Below are 14368 nucleotides of genomic sequence, written 5' to 3' on the forward strand. Positions count from 1 at the left end.
GGTGGAGAGGCGCGCTGAACTCAAGGACGATCTTCACGGGAACTGCGGAGACATGCGTATCCGACGGGCCAGGTCGGTCGCGCGGCATAGATGAGGTGGATTGCGGGCGAGCGGGTGATCAAGCCGATCGCGCGCGAGGTCGGGGACGCTGCTCGGTGGAGACGGGGTGGTGGCGGAGTCCGAGATGAAGCCGGCGACGGCGGCGATAGGGTGGCTATGATTGGCCGCCGCATGGCGCGAGGCCGCCGGGTCGGGTGATGCAGGAGTCCCGGTCGGAGCAGGGCGGTGACGGCCGGCGCAGGGCGACGGGAGGACCGGAGCGCGGACGACGGCCTTGAGGGTTGCCTGTCACGCGAGGCCGCCGGGTCGGTGAAGTAGCCGGCCGGTCGCGCCGATGTCGGAGTAGAGGCGCGAGGTGTCGACGGCGGCAGCAGGCGACGCAAACCGATCTTAGATCGGAAAACTAAAAAGTAAACGCCGATCAAAACGACCGGCGAGAGAGCGAAAAAAACCCGGAGCAAGGGCTCGGGAAAAAGACTCTCTAGGGCAGCCGGCCAACACGGCCGGCGGACAAACCCTAGGTACGGGCGGCGCCGCCCCCGGCGGCGGTCATGGAGGCCGACCGCCCCGGAGACGGCGCGCAGGTGCGGAAGCGGCGGCGGCTAGGGTTTAGGATCGACTTGCGATAGAGACCATGTTAAAAGGGAGAGAGGGATTTGATGGAATTGTTGCTGTATTGTTTGAGCCTCGTGGACATATATATATAGAAGTATAATGATTAACTTGAAGTACAAGACAAACCAGAACTAATCCTAATCTATCTAGTCTTTTCTAATAATCAATATCCTCAACAACATGTACGTGATTGCTCAGATTTCTCCGGTTAGTCAAGGCTGGTGAGTGGTGACACCTTGGCCGTAAATGGTTGAGCCGACGACCCAGCGTCGCGACGAGTCTTGGGTCGTCTTGTGATCCAGGAAAAACTATATACGTGATAGCGTAGTGCTTCTCGCCTCGCGTTTCCACGCATGAGTAGCCGATTTATCACGCAGGTGTGATGGCATTGATCTCATTTTTCTTTTGAGTTTCACATTTGAATATATCATTTGAACAAATGTTCAATTTAGATTCCATTTGTATATTCATATTCCTTATGATGATGGGTTTGAAATAATACCACTTTTGAATACGTTTTTGAGAAGCTATATAAAATTCACCGCGAGGGACGAGGCGGAGAGGGAGTGGAGGATTTGGGACCGCGCGTCTGTCCTCCACTGTCGCCACCTGTAGGGACGCATCGCTGGCTTTGGACGACCGCCGCTGAGGCCAACTTCTGAGGCATTGCCGCCATCAATGCCGCCCGGAAGCATGGCTAGCCTGGGATGACAGCTTTGCCACAATTTTTGTGGGGATCGAGGTCCGCATTGCTACATCCAACCTTGAACAACCCCACCCCCGACGGGTGTGGTCGTAACTAGCCCCTTGCCGACTAATTCAGTTGGTGTCGTCGCAACTATTAACAAATTAGTTCATAGTTTATCTTAGTATTATATGTACTGACAATGTAAGGCACACTGCGAGAAAATTCCGTCCAAATTATTAGGAATAAAGTAAAATTGAATCTAATGTGTTCTATGTTTTAGAGTTTTGGAAGAACCATTGTAATCCATGACAAGCGGGACTTCATGTAAGAAAACTAGATAACACGCCGTGCATTGATGCGGAACTATTGACAAATAATTTGATGACATGAGGAAGTTTATGAAACACATTATAAGTTGATGATAAAGAATTTTGTTCAGAGTAAGCATCTAAAACTTTTTAAATAAAAAGATGAAAATGAGTGATTTTTTTTGTTCTGTTAATTTATTGCATTGACAATATATCAGTGAAATGATATGGGACGAAAACAACGTTGAGTAGAGAAATTTCAACACCCAGCTAAAGCTATACGTCGGTAGTGGATCAGATGATGTCAAAACATATATAGATAGCAAAAAAACTAGTATGGTGTGGTGCATGAGAGTGATTGAAAAAATAGTTAATGGTTATTTGTCACAGATTGCAGGCGCATGAAGAGTTAGTGGAAGAGCATTTTTACATGATGAACCTACATGATGATGTGGACAGGCTGCATGTTAAGATAAATAATAGAGTGGAGATGAATCTCTTAGGTATAGGATATATGGAGGTTGCATTTGGTGAATCTGTGTTTACGATTTGATTCCTTGGCCAAAGAAAGCATGTAAAAACCACAAGTATTTTGATGTCATTGCTTCAAGTATAATGGTGACCTCTTTGATGTGATCAATGTATTGACCTAGCAAACCTATTGGGTAGTTCTTTCATCGCCAATGTGTGCAATCGTTGAACCGAGCTTACCAAGAAAGCCTCTTGATGCTCTCATTACAAAAAGCTTTTTTATGTCCTCCATATTTTGTTCACTCAAGTACTCATCGCCAAACCGCTTCACCATGACACATGCAAATCTCATTGCGTCAATGCATGTGCTCTTTCCCATTCAGACCATCTCATCAATGTCATCTCCAACTATACCCACATGCAAGTAGCCCCATAGCAGTAGTATATTTCTAGAGAGGAGAAAGCAAGAGTGCTAGAATGTAATCCTTCCTCGGCGTGAAGTAAGGATCATATTCAGTTACACCAACCATTGTGCACAAGAACAAATGTCTGCTCATCAGGAAGCTACCCCGAAAAATCCCTCATGATATGCCGGTTTGGCTTTGAAATAGTCGGCGTAGAGATCCCTATGGCCCTTTATCCTATCCTGTCTAACAAGTTTCCTGACCAACATCAAATCCCTAAAGTTAAGAACATGCTCTACTTCGTTCTCCATTTTCCTGAGGATGCTCATCATCATCAAATTCTCATCGCCATCGTCATCGGCGTCCGATTGTGACAATCACTATACTCGTTGTAAACAAACTCATCAACCTACGGGTAAATAAACCCATAGTGTCTCTACAAGTCTGTAAAATAGGCTAACAGAATAGCTCAGACATTCTATCAAACACATGTTAGGCAAGGTGTATGGTGGGTGGAGTTGGACGTACTGAGGAGGCGTCCGGGGTGACGACTGTGTACTAGGAGGTAACGACATCCTGAGGTGGACATGGGGCGACGACGTAGCTCTGGGTTGGGCCATATGGGGGAAAGTGACATAGCTAGGGTAGGGACAAGACGGGATGGGAGTGATGTGAATGAGGACATAACAAAGAGGAAGACCAAGTGAAGTTCCCCGCTGCCGGCTTTCCCAGATCCAGAAGCTCCTCTCGTGGCGGCGAGATGAGAGAGAGGGCGAGAGAGCAAGCATGGTTGGGGTACACTCCCAAGCCACCTCCTGGAGATGAAGCGGATCCAATCCCTTTGTGTGTGCACTTCACTCAGAGGCATTTTGTGCCTCGTGTCCTTAGCTGACAGGAGGATAGGGGAAACCAAGTAGTGGTGCTCTTCTCTCCTCACTAGAGCTCACCTTCTCGTCACTTTCTCTTAGAGCATCTCTAACTGATCCCCTATGAAGCTTTAGAGGGGTAAAAAAAATAATTTCCTCCTCTAAACTTCACCTGGCCGGTATATTGTAATGGTTAGGGGAGTAAAAAGTTTACTCCACGGCCACCCCAACTCTTAAATATACTCGGCCGCCCAGCCGCGTACTAAAAACATTTCCCCTCCCACTCAGCCGTATCCACTCCAGCACCTCCCTACATGCCTCTGTCGGCCACCATGCGCCACCGCTGCCCTCGTAGCACCCGCCATTATCCTCCCCCACCTCGATTTGGACGCTTCTCGTCGTCGGCATCAAAATCAACGGATCTATGCCCGTCGCCACCGCCATTGGATTTGACGCATCCGGTCCATGATGCCAACATGTTTGGAGGGATTCGACCGGGACCGAACTGCGCAGATACCTCAAGCTCTCCGTGTCCCCTCTCGGTATGTCCCTCTCCCCTTGGCGCTCGCATCTCACCCATCAACCAGCCGATGGCACAACCACGTCCGCCCGTCGGCCGGGTTCAGCCCTCGCCCAGCAACACGTCAACGAGCCTCTACTGGTCAGCAAGTGTGATTACTGATGGCAGCTGGTGTTGTGCCTCGTCTCGAGCATGCCGAAACATCCCGTATGAGTTTTCTACAAGTGCAAAAGGGACGAAGTGAGTGCCATTTTGTACGGTTGTTCTAGCTGACTGTTTTACTAAAATTGTATGCTGGAAGAATGCAAGTTTAAATATTAGGAAGAAGAGTACATTGATCTAACGGTAGCAAGAAATAAATCTGCTAGATGTTGGTGCACTAGTTGCTAGAGATGAGACTAGAGAAGATGCAATGTCCAAGTTTAAGGAGGCAGAGAAGAAACGTGTACAAGCTCGACAAGCCAATGGACAAAAACAACAATGAAGGCAGTGAAGAGATGAGTAAAGCATTAATCGGACTAGTAAGAGTAGTTAAGAAAGTGATGTTTCTATTGAAGTCTGTATTTTTTTTGTAGTTTTCTTTGGATCGTTTCTCTTAGCGAAGAAATGGTAAAGTATAAAAAGATGTCATTTAATAAAATAAGTCAGTAGTGAAGTTCAACTGAATAACCAAAAATAAATGAATTTGTGTTAAAAAAAATTAGGGTGCATTTTTTAGAGGAGCAAATATACTCATCTAAAGGATAATCGACCATTTGCTCCTCTAAATTATGGGCAGTACTCTGCGCCGGCGCGCTGGCCCAAATTTGGGTCGGTCACGTGCGAGCCGTCAGTTCCATGCGCCCCTGGCCGTCAGATGCGTTCCCCATCATCTCTTTCACACACCACCCCCGGTCGCATCTCAAAAACACAAAGCATGGAAACATGGCGGCCACCCTCCTTTCCTCACGCAGTGCCTGTTCCTCGACATCATGCTAGGTGGCCGTACCGGCAGCCATCACCGCCCTCGCCCTAGTCATTTGTCGTCGACGCTCGTCATCATGAAGTTGGAAAAATACAAAGGGTTGTAGACCCGTTGCAACTTTTTTCTCGCCTTCCTGGTTGTTTGGATAGCTAGATTATAGAGAACTAGTTTCCCTTAAACCTGATTTCTGGTGTAACTACCTAAAACATTGTTTGGATTATCTAACAAACTCGCGGATATACTAAACTGAGTTTTCCAAAAGCCTAAAAAACAAGTTTATATAAAAACGACTAATAGACGTTTTTATATAAACGTGTTTTCTATATGCACTAGGAGTTCAACGAAGTCCCACGTGCAGATCATGGTAAACTCCACTGGCTGTGACCGCAGCTCGCCGATCTCGGCCAGGTACCCGGGAGCAGGTTGCGATGCTCCACCGCCTCGATGGCAGTAGACTTCGGCCGCGGCTGCCGCCTTCATGGTGGAGGTGGACTTCACAACCACGCCGTCCATATGCAGATATGCTCCAGCTTGTAGGTCATATGTGAGCTGCATGTACGTGGATCTTCATGGCGGAAAGAATTTGTCACCGGAGGGACGTTCGACGGGACCTGGACCAACATGCATGACACCGGTGAAGGAAGCAGAGCATAATCAGGCGATAAGCACGACCACCCTGGCGGCCACGCTGACAACCGCGCACCTCCGCCGGAGAGCTGTTTACGGTGTGGTCGTCCACCACTGTGCGTGTAGGTGCCAAGAGCGAAGAAGCACTGCACCTCCATGAATTTTTCTCTCCCCAAAACGAAGAACTCAAAATCATGCTTTTCTGTTTCCTCATCCAAACAAGATATTGTATGTACTTATCTTAACAGAATAACTAATAAAAACTGGTTTTCCTAAAAATCCTCCAAAAACTCGTTTTCTAAAATCTCACATCTAATTCCCCATATCCAAACAACCACTTCATGTTGCAAATATGGTGGCTCCTCAGCGCCGACCACGATGTCATTCCTCCCCACAGCCGCCCCACCCCAGGTTGCAACATCAATGGCGATGGTGGCATCGATAGTGTTGCTGGCAGCCGAAAAAGCCGGGGTAGAAAAACAAAAATGCTGGTTCCAGCAAAAGTAGAAGACTGTGGTAGCAAAAAAAAAACCGGTTCCAGCAAAAATCAAATAGGGTGGTAGCAAAATTCTGGCTAGTTCCAGCAAAATCAAAAGAAGGTAGGAGCAAGGATCGGGGCTGGTTCCAGCAAAAAACAAATATGGTGGTAGCAAAATTCTGGCTGGTTCTAGCAAAATCAAAAGAAGATAGTAGCAAAAATTAGGGCTAGTTCTAGCAAAAAAACAAACACGGTAGTAGCAAAGTAGTCCATACTTTCCAGCAAAAACAAACTATGGTAACGAAAAAATGGTTGGTTCCAACATCTTGGCGTGTGATCACCAAAACGATCTTGCCTGTGGGCAGCAAAAATTATTGTCGGTCCCAGCAAAACAGTTCTCGGCGGCGTCTGGTTGCAACATTGGTCAGAGCTCCCCGTTGCAACACCGTGCTCCTTCCCGGCAGTGGACGTGCCCGGTCGCTGCACTGCGTGTCGCCGGTGGCAGCTGTGCGCGCTCCTGCTCGCAGCTCTAACACCACGACCATCACTGGGGAGAGAAGGTGAAGGTGGGTGTGCGGCCATGCAAAGAGCGCCCCTTGGCTTCGCACCTTGCAGCATCAGTGGCCGCACCCCCTGCAGCACGCGGCGGTCTGATGGTTGCGGTGATGTGTGCGGGGCTGTGTGGAGATTTTCGATTTGAGGCAGAGCGAAGAAGACATGTGGTCTGGCTCTGTGCAGATGAAGGGATATGGATAAGAATGAGTTGCAAGCGGGTGAGTGGCTAACTCGTGACGTTTCGTGAACGCACGTTTTCCCTGAATTATAGGGAATCGGACACCCCACACACACCAAAATCTACAATCATATGTAACACTCACTGGTTTTCTTTATCACGAAAAGAAGTTGATCGGCATCAAACTGGAATGGTTTTCAGACAAGAGCAGCACGAGGCACGCACATCATGCACGCATAGTTCATCGATCTAGGAAGGATCTAACCAAACATTTGAATTTCTGAAGCGAAATGCAGACTCGAGTGAGGTGGATTCATATCCCCTCGGGGCCACCCGTTGATCTCATTCTCAACGGTTCCTCCTTACCGCGCCATACCTCCCAGCAACCTGAAATGCATGACGACAGGAAATTAATTGACCGCCAAGCTAGTTAACGCTGAAAGAAAACCAGAGCAGTCACACAAAGAAAAAAGAAAAGAAAAAAAACTAGCCCGCACACAGAGGGCGTAGAGGAAGGGCGTGGTAGTATGGTACACGATCACACGCACATGAGGGGAAGGTCGTCCTTTCTTGGTCCCGCGGTCGTCCAACTCTTCCTTCACCGCAGGCGCGCGGAACGAAGCCAGGTCCGTCTTCCTCCCCCGGGCCGAGGAAGAAGGTGAAGACGCAGAACCCCCAGCCGTGGCAGGAAAAGGGGCCGGCCGCTTCCCCGGCCTTGCCATCTTCTCATGATGGCACTCTCCATCCTTGCGCACCAAAGCACAAAAGCAGTTCATCAGCTGAATTTAACATGCCATTTTGGCGGGAGCAGCGGAACTCTATCTATTGCTTGGCCGCTATCGATGGAGTGGAAGAAGAAAGGGGACACACCGATGTTTCAATGAGCTCATCCGAATCGTCGCGGATATCTTGGTCCGGATCCGGGGAGCATTTCAGCTCCTCAAATGCGCTGAGCGCCGTGCTGGTTGGGAGGCTCTGGGCGCCCGTGGCCGTTTGGGTTCTTCCCTTCTCTCGTGCCTGTACATTAAGAGGACAAGAATGACACTGTGAAAAATGCTCCACAATGGCACAACCATTTTGATCATTTTCTTGTGAGATCAAACCGTATCAAGTATTAAGTGACAATGGGAACCACACCTGCATGAACTGATCCAAATCATGTACTACCATTGCATCTCCATCTTCGATGTCAGTATCTACCTTGCTGGCAGTCAACATGTTCTGCGAATTTCAAGCAGAGAAATTTCTTCTCTGTTATTATTTAGTATCTTAAATATTATGAAACAACCACGTGCTCAAAGTTACTAAATTCTACCTGCACACACACAGATACACACACACACACACACACACACACACACACACACACACACACACAGAGAGAGAGAGAGAGAGAGAGAGAGAGAGAGAGAGATTCTATTGGTAAAGTCGAATATATTGGTAGTTTCGCTTACTATTGCCTCTTCGGTGTTCTTCTGCAAGCAAGAGTGAAATGCCATATTGTCATCCTTGTTGACGAAAACATGCAGGGCAGTGTCCAGGTCATCTAGCCGAAGAACCTGCATATTCTGTAAGAAAATACTAATGTGGCCGATGAACCGTATATACATTTATTGTTGTAGATTTTGTTATATTTTTCCACAGACTTGATCAAGTATAGAAAAAATTGACTTGGAGCAACGGTAGAACTTCAGTTCAACTAATTTGTAATGGAGGAAGTACCAAGTTAATTTCTGCAACCAAAGCTTCGACCGTGTGTTGATTAAGCTCATTTGGGTAGAGTTCTCTGGAACCGCCAGCGGTATCTGCAAGATTGCAAGATGCATTTCTCAGATAAAGTCCCAGCTTTGCTTTTGTACCTCATTGAACTTTATTCTAAATATGTCACTTTTCCTTATCATTACAAATTGATTGAAGTTCTAGTGTTGCCGACCTTGCGTGTTTTGGCGCCTTTTTGCTGACCTTGAGAAAACAATAATGTCTTGTGGGTTGGCAACCTACAGCGAAAAGTTTGTAAACAAATAAACTATACAGGTAGTACTACTACTAACAAAAAAGGGGATCATATCATGAAGTTCCCTCATAGTCCTTGAGATACCTTCCCAACATACTTCTGACCGAACCGTTGTGGGTGTATTGTTAAGAACCCAGTGTAGTCCACCTGCAGGATAAGATGAAGTCTTTCATTTGAGAATCCTGGAGAGATAACTGGACATAACTATCAGAATTCTGAAGTGACCTGATTTCCTTACCTTTATCCTAACAAGTGGAAGTTTGGGCTCTGATCCACTGCCTGCTGTTGTGTCATTCTTCTCAATAAGATTGGCCACCTAAAGCAGCTCAGTCAGTAGCTGGTATGAGTAATTAGAGAGTAAAGTTATGAACAATCAGCTCAGTCGACCAATGTTTGGCCATGTTTCTGACAAAGAAATGGACAAAGTTTGTAGGACAGCTTATGGAGTTGAAGACCTACTACTTTATCCAAATGTGCGTCCACAGATGCTTCATCATTGGCGTCGATGTCAGCTTGGTCTTCTAACACAACCTGAATTGCATTCTCATGATGAGATTGTCACCGAACTAAACATGAAAGCATGGATTGGCTTACCTCGGCATATTCAAAAGGTCTAACAGTCTTCAGAGGTATATTAGTTGGCCTGTATTTCATTCCCTATGGAATCGAACATAGGAAATGGTGATGGTTAAATAAGCAGGTTGCGGAAGGTTTTACTTTTATTAAATCCGTGATTTTTGGAAACATATTTACGTTTATTTCCAACAAAAGAACATGCTTTTGTTTTGCTTCAGCACTGGTCATCGATGTGGCAATTGAAGATCCTGGCTGCGTGATGTGGAAACCCATTCCAGGAACCTCCTATAAGTAGTTTATCAGAAGTAGTTAAATGAAGAACGATAGACAGAAGCCGTAAAAAAAAACGATTGACAGAATGAAGAACATTACCTTGGGATCAACAAGGCATTCATGCTCATGGCCCCATATTACTAAATCCAGAAAGTTTGGTAATAGACGTTCATTGATGCCGTTGTCTGGACTTCCATTTATCCTGACAGTAGTACATTAGCAAGAGTTCAAAACCCGGTTTAATAAACAACTGTCGTCGGAGATCGACCGATCAGTTCAATCACTTTCTCGTACCTGTTCTGATGAAGAACCAGAATGTTGAACCAGTCAGACAGTGATATATCCTCTGTACTCTCATGTTTCATCCAACCTATTGCACCTGGTGTCTGAATAAGAGCATAAGATGCAATATATCAGCCCGGGTGTTTCGCCACAAGAGTGTGCCACCGCCAATTCTTCTCCAAAATATATTGCTTGACAGCTTGAGGCCAACCTATGGGTTATGGCGGGTGCTAAGAAACTAGGGCGTATTGTTGTACGAGAGTAATTTTCATGCCGTTTCTGTAGGGACACTGTAAACTGTCAAACTCTATCCTCTTATTTAATGGATGAGGCAAATCTTTTGCCTCCGTTTTGAAAAAAAAAACAAGTTAACCAACCACCCCGGCTGCGACAATTGACCATTTTACACTGAAATATACCTGAAACATTCTGCTTAATCTTGCATCCCTAACGTTCCCCAAGCCATATAATGCGACAGAAGTTGCACCCTGAAGTAGCACAAAGTGCCGGAGCCAGTTAGTAACATGTACTTGGCATTGTACAGACTACATAATGCATAGTTGGTTGTAATAACATCTTATATTATGGGACTGGGGAGTAGCAAATTGACCTTTTTGATAAGTATAGGATGAATTGACATGTGACCGACGCCAGAACCGCCAAGATCCATCTTTCCAAAGTAATTCACTAAACCGGTCGCAGCAAGGACATCGATGGCGGACATATTATCCTGTGGTAGGCACGTGATGGAGAAAAAAGTGAAAGGTTGAATAAAATGAATTTATAAATTTAACCAATACCTATCCTGTGCAGATAAAAATCCCATATATAACTCTGGATATGAAAACATACCACTCCTGTAGGATCATCATGGTCGCCATGGATGGTGAACACAGGCAAGCCAACGTTGATGTTTTGGTCCTCAAAATTCGGTCGACCAAACCTGAAGCATGCATGCATGCAAACTTGGAATCAATGAGAGAAAGAATATACACTGTCCAGAGTTCAGCCGTCGATTAGCTACGTGACTGGGTAGCTGCTGCTAGCTGATTGGTGCAAGTAAGTACACGTACAAGTTCTGCAGGCTGGCTGCATGATCACTGACCACCTGGAACTGGACCGGCCGGTCGTGGAGGCAGCGCCGCCTCAGGATCTCGATCGTCTTCACCAGCGTCGAGCGTGACGGCTTGTTCTCGTGGAACAGATTGCCACCGAGAAGCAGGAAATCCACCTGCGAATTAATCATCGTCGTCAACAAGCTTATGTATGTAGACATGCAAGGACAAGAAGATCAATGAGTAGTAGTAGTTGACATTGTGTTTCTCTGCCAGTGAGAAGATCTCCTCGAAGGTGTCGAATGAGTCGGATCGGCGTAGCTCGTCCTTCTCTAGGTAGCCGAGGTGGCAATCGGTCGCCACCAATATCCGCAGCGTGCTGCTTCCTCCAGCTTCTCCGGCTGCCTTCCTGAAGAACACCCACGCATGCACCAGCTAACATCGTATTAGTACAAGTAGGTTGCAGGTTGGAATATTTGCGGAAATATACAGCAGATGTACAGCTGCCAACGCATATGCATTTAGGGTCTATTTGGGAAGAAAATGATGTTTCCTAGTCAAAATAGTTTTCTCTTTTGTCAAATTTAACTTTATAAATTTTGACCAACCGTATAGAAACATTTATATTGTCAACATCTATAATATCAAATCAATATTAGTAGATTCAGCCTGAAATATACTTTCATATGATATAGTATATCCAGTGTGTTGTAAATGTTCATAATGTTTCAATAAACTTGGTCAAAATTTACAAGGTTATTTTCCGTCATATATATTTGGTATTAGTATTGTACATGTTCTTTTTTTTTCTATAAGCTTGGTCAAACATTAAAAAGTTTGACTTATGACAAATCTAATATTCCTATAGTTCAAACATGCCCTTAAAATGAATACTAGCATCTTTATATTTGGGGAGAAAAAGATGGGACAACAAAGGAAACTCCTTTTAGCTACTGGTTGCCTCGCAAAGTTTTGTGAAATGGAAGTGTGTCTAGGATTTCTGCCTTGGAAAAAATAAATAATGATTTTAGACCCATGGAGAAACAATCCACGAACACGGGGCTTATCTGATGTCAAATTAAGCTTTATCAATTGAGTCCGAAGAAAGTCCCAATGACTGATATTCGCAATCCAAAGAAAAACAATCATATAAACCAACAAGCATATAAAAAATTAAATCAAGATAAATGACGGGCAACAAATTTTAAATGAAAAATTGTTCCTACCACAGGCACAGAACAACGATCTCACTATATCAAAAGAAGTGTTTAAAACAAAAAGGATGTACAATGATTCATCAACTCATGTTGAGACGATCTCACTATATCGAGATAAGAGGTGCTTGCACGACGGTTGAAGAAACAAAAACCTAATCCGGCCTCTAGCTAAATCGGACTGTACACAATAATAATACTCTATCATCCTCTCCCACCGACACCATTGAAACGGAGAAAATGGCATAGTACCACCAGGTGACACCGGTGAAAACTGATAAAATGCGAATCGAAGCTAGCCAAAGGATGATAAGGGTGTGTGATATGTTCCTTCCCACAAGAGTTTGAGAATCCACGCACGGTGTCATTTCTTTATCATTTGGAATTTATTTTTATTATAGGGATAATTAAATTTTACCAATGATATAATTGTAGCTTATAATTTAGGACAGTAAATTGAGCAACTTCCCATCCCTCTTACGTCTTGATCCCCCTGGGCCGTCCAATTTCATGATTCGGTCGTTCTTGGCCGTTGGATCGCCTCTGAATGATGTCGTAAGTGCAGCTATTCTAGTAGAAAAATCGCATGCTGCTCGTTGATTCAAGTTACGGGTCCACAAAGATTCAATAGACTACAATTGGTACCCATCCACCTTGCGACAATTCGCTCGTCAATACACCCCCCCCCCCACCCCCTATTAATCTCCAAGAAATGTTTTGAAAGGCACATAAGGTTGTGGTATGGATCAGTTGTTGGTAGGTGGAGGAATCACTGTGATTCTATTAACAAAGCGGCTCTCACTTGTAGTGGTAAAGGAATTCTAGAACCCTAGGAAGAGAAAAATCAACTAATATGGTTACTTGTGTGATGAAAGGGATGAGAAGTCGGCTTTATTATTTAGGCATGAAACATACATAAATTGTTTCAAAATCGTATCAGGAGAAACCCTCACTTGAACACTACGAAACATTGTTGGTTTTAGCCAAATGTTGGTTTTAGCCAAATGTTGGTTTGCTCACACTTGTTGGTTTTAGCCAAATGTTATAAGTATGAGAAATCACAGCAATTCAGCAGTACGTGTACCTCCAAGGCTCCACCCTATATTTCCCATCGTTTGTGTATGCAGATATGAGATATTGTACATCCGGCCAGTTGTTTAGACTTTATAATTAGATGCAATGTGTTCTAGACGGATCACATTTTTCTTCCGATAAATCGATATGCTTGTTGGTGAATAGTACTTCCTCTGATCTATAATAAGTGTTGCAGTTTTGAACTAAGGTTCAAAACTGCTACATAATGGATTGAAGGGAACTAAATTTGTTTTGAACAGGGAGGGGAATATACTAAACTAAATACATGCATAAATAATAATATACAGAACTACGTACGGACTGATGAGAAAAATGAACCCGAAAATCATACTGAAAACCCCGTAAAATCACGCCGAAGCATTGTGGATCTTATCTACCCATACACGGCGCTTCAACCTTGGGAGCAGCCGGCATGAAAACAGTCACAGCCATAGCAAAACTCCAAAGAGACCACGGAGGGGGAGGCAAAAAGAATGGACTCGATCTGCTATACGTAGTGGCTACGAACTACTCACATCGCTTGCTTCCAGCTGATGGCCGCTATCGATCGCGGATACCGCCCACCTTCCCGATCTGGAGGTGTGCCAAGTGAGATGGGAAGAGGAGCAGTAGCGAGTGAGCGAGAGTGACAGTTCGTGTGCGTCTGGCTTCCGTTGGAAGGAGGAAGAGAAGAGTAGAAGGGAAGGAAGGGCGCACGGAAACGGGCCGCGCTCAAGGCCCTCGGCCGGTGAAACAGGCCCAGCGCATAACCGTCAGAAAATAAACGAATTAAGATTGTCTCAAAACAAAACGAACTAAGAGGAGAGAAAAAAAAACTCTAAAAAGGAGAAAAAGTAGTAGTAGGAGAGAGGAGGACAGCACAGCAGCAGAGCAGAGCACCCCTCATCAGCGGCCGCCTCCATCCCTGCTCCGGCGCGCCATCGCCGTCACCGATCGATCATGGTGAGTAAGCTCGGATCGATCGGTCGATCAATCCCACTTCTCGCCCGTCCCCAGTCCCGCGCCTGGTGGGAGATTGGAATTTCGATCCCATCTGATTGGAGTGGGTTCTTTGTGCCTTGGTTGTGCAGTCCGGGCGCAAGGAGACGGTGCTGGACCTGGCCAAGTTCGTCGACAAGGGCGTCC

At 45.5% G+C, this 14368-nt stretch overlaps 2 protein-coding genes across 2 annotated transcripts in view; one reads left to right on the top strand and one right to left on the bottom strand.

Moving 5' to 3' along the window:
• Window positions 1–6884: 6884 nt before the first annotated feature.
• On the bottom strand, window positions 6885–13879 carry LOC123161400 (double-strand break repair protein MRE11). Its single transcript, XM_044579241.1, has 20 exons — window positions 13759–13879; window positions 11193–11343; window positions 10953–11110; window positions 10732–10822; window positions 10490–10609; window positions 10299–10367; window positions 9892–9983; window positions 9697–9799; window positions 9502–9609; window positions 9343–9405; window positions 9208–9279; window positions 8987–9064; window positions 8833–8895; window positions 8668–8731; window positions 8457–8539; window positions 8189–8302; window positions 7872–7955; window positions 7605–7751; window positions 7283–7480; window positions 6885–7121 (listed from the first exon to the last, which is right to left on the bottom strand). Coding segments are annotated over exons 1-20 (1899 nt in total). The 5' UTR covers window positions 13761–13879; the 3' UTR covers window positions 6885–7082.
• Window positions 13880–14027: 148 nt separating this feature from the next.
• Window positions 14028–14368, top strand: part of LOC123161401 (sm-like protein LSM7) — a gene marked incomplete in the record, with an annotated part of 2320 nt that continues 1979 nt past the window's right edge. The window contains 2 exon segments of the mRNA XM_044579242.1: window positions 14028–14185; window positions 14314–14368. Of these exon segments, the coding sequence (XP_044435177.1) occupies window positions 14183–14185; window positions 14314–14368 (58 nt within the window).

Source organism: Triticum aestivum, chromosome 7B (genome assembly GCF_018294505.1).
Source record: "Triticum aestivum cultivar Chinese Spring chromosome 7B, IWGSC CS RefSeq v2.1, whole genome shotgun sequence".
NCBI classification, from domain to species: Eukaryota; Viridiplantae; Streptophyta; class Magnoliopsida; order Poales; family Poaceae; genus Triticum; species Triticum aestivum.

Bases quoted from the DNA above. Each gene is read 5' to 3' on its own strand.
- LOC123161400 (XM_044579241.1), bottom strand. The intron at 11,111-11,192 runs GTCAACTACTAC...ATTAATTCGCAG, and splicing joins CACTGGCAGAGAAACACAAT to GTGGATTTCCTGCTTCTCGG. The intron at 8,303-8,456 runs GTACTTCCTCCA...ATTTTCTTACAG, and splicing joins TGGTTGCAGAAATTAACTTG to AATATGCAGGTTCTTCGGCT.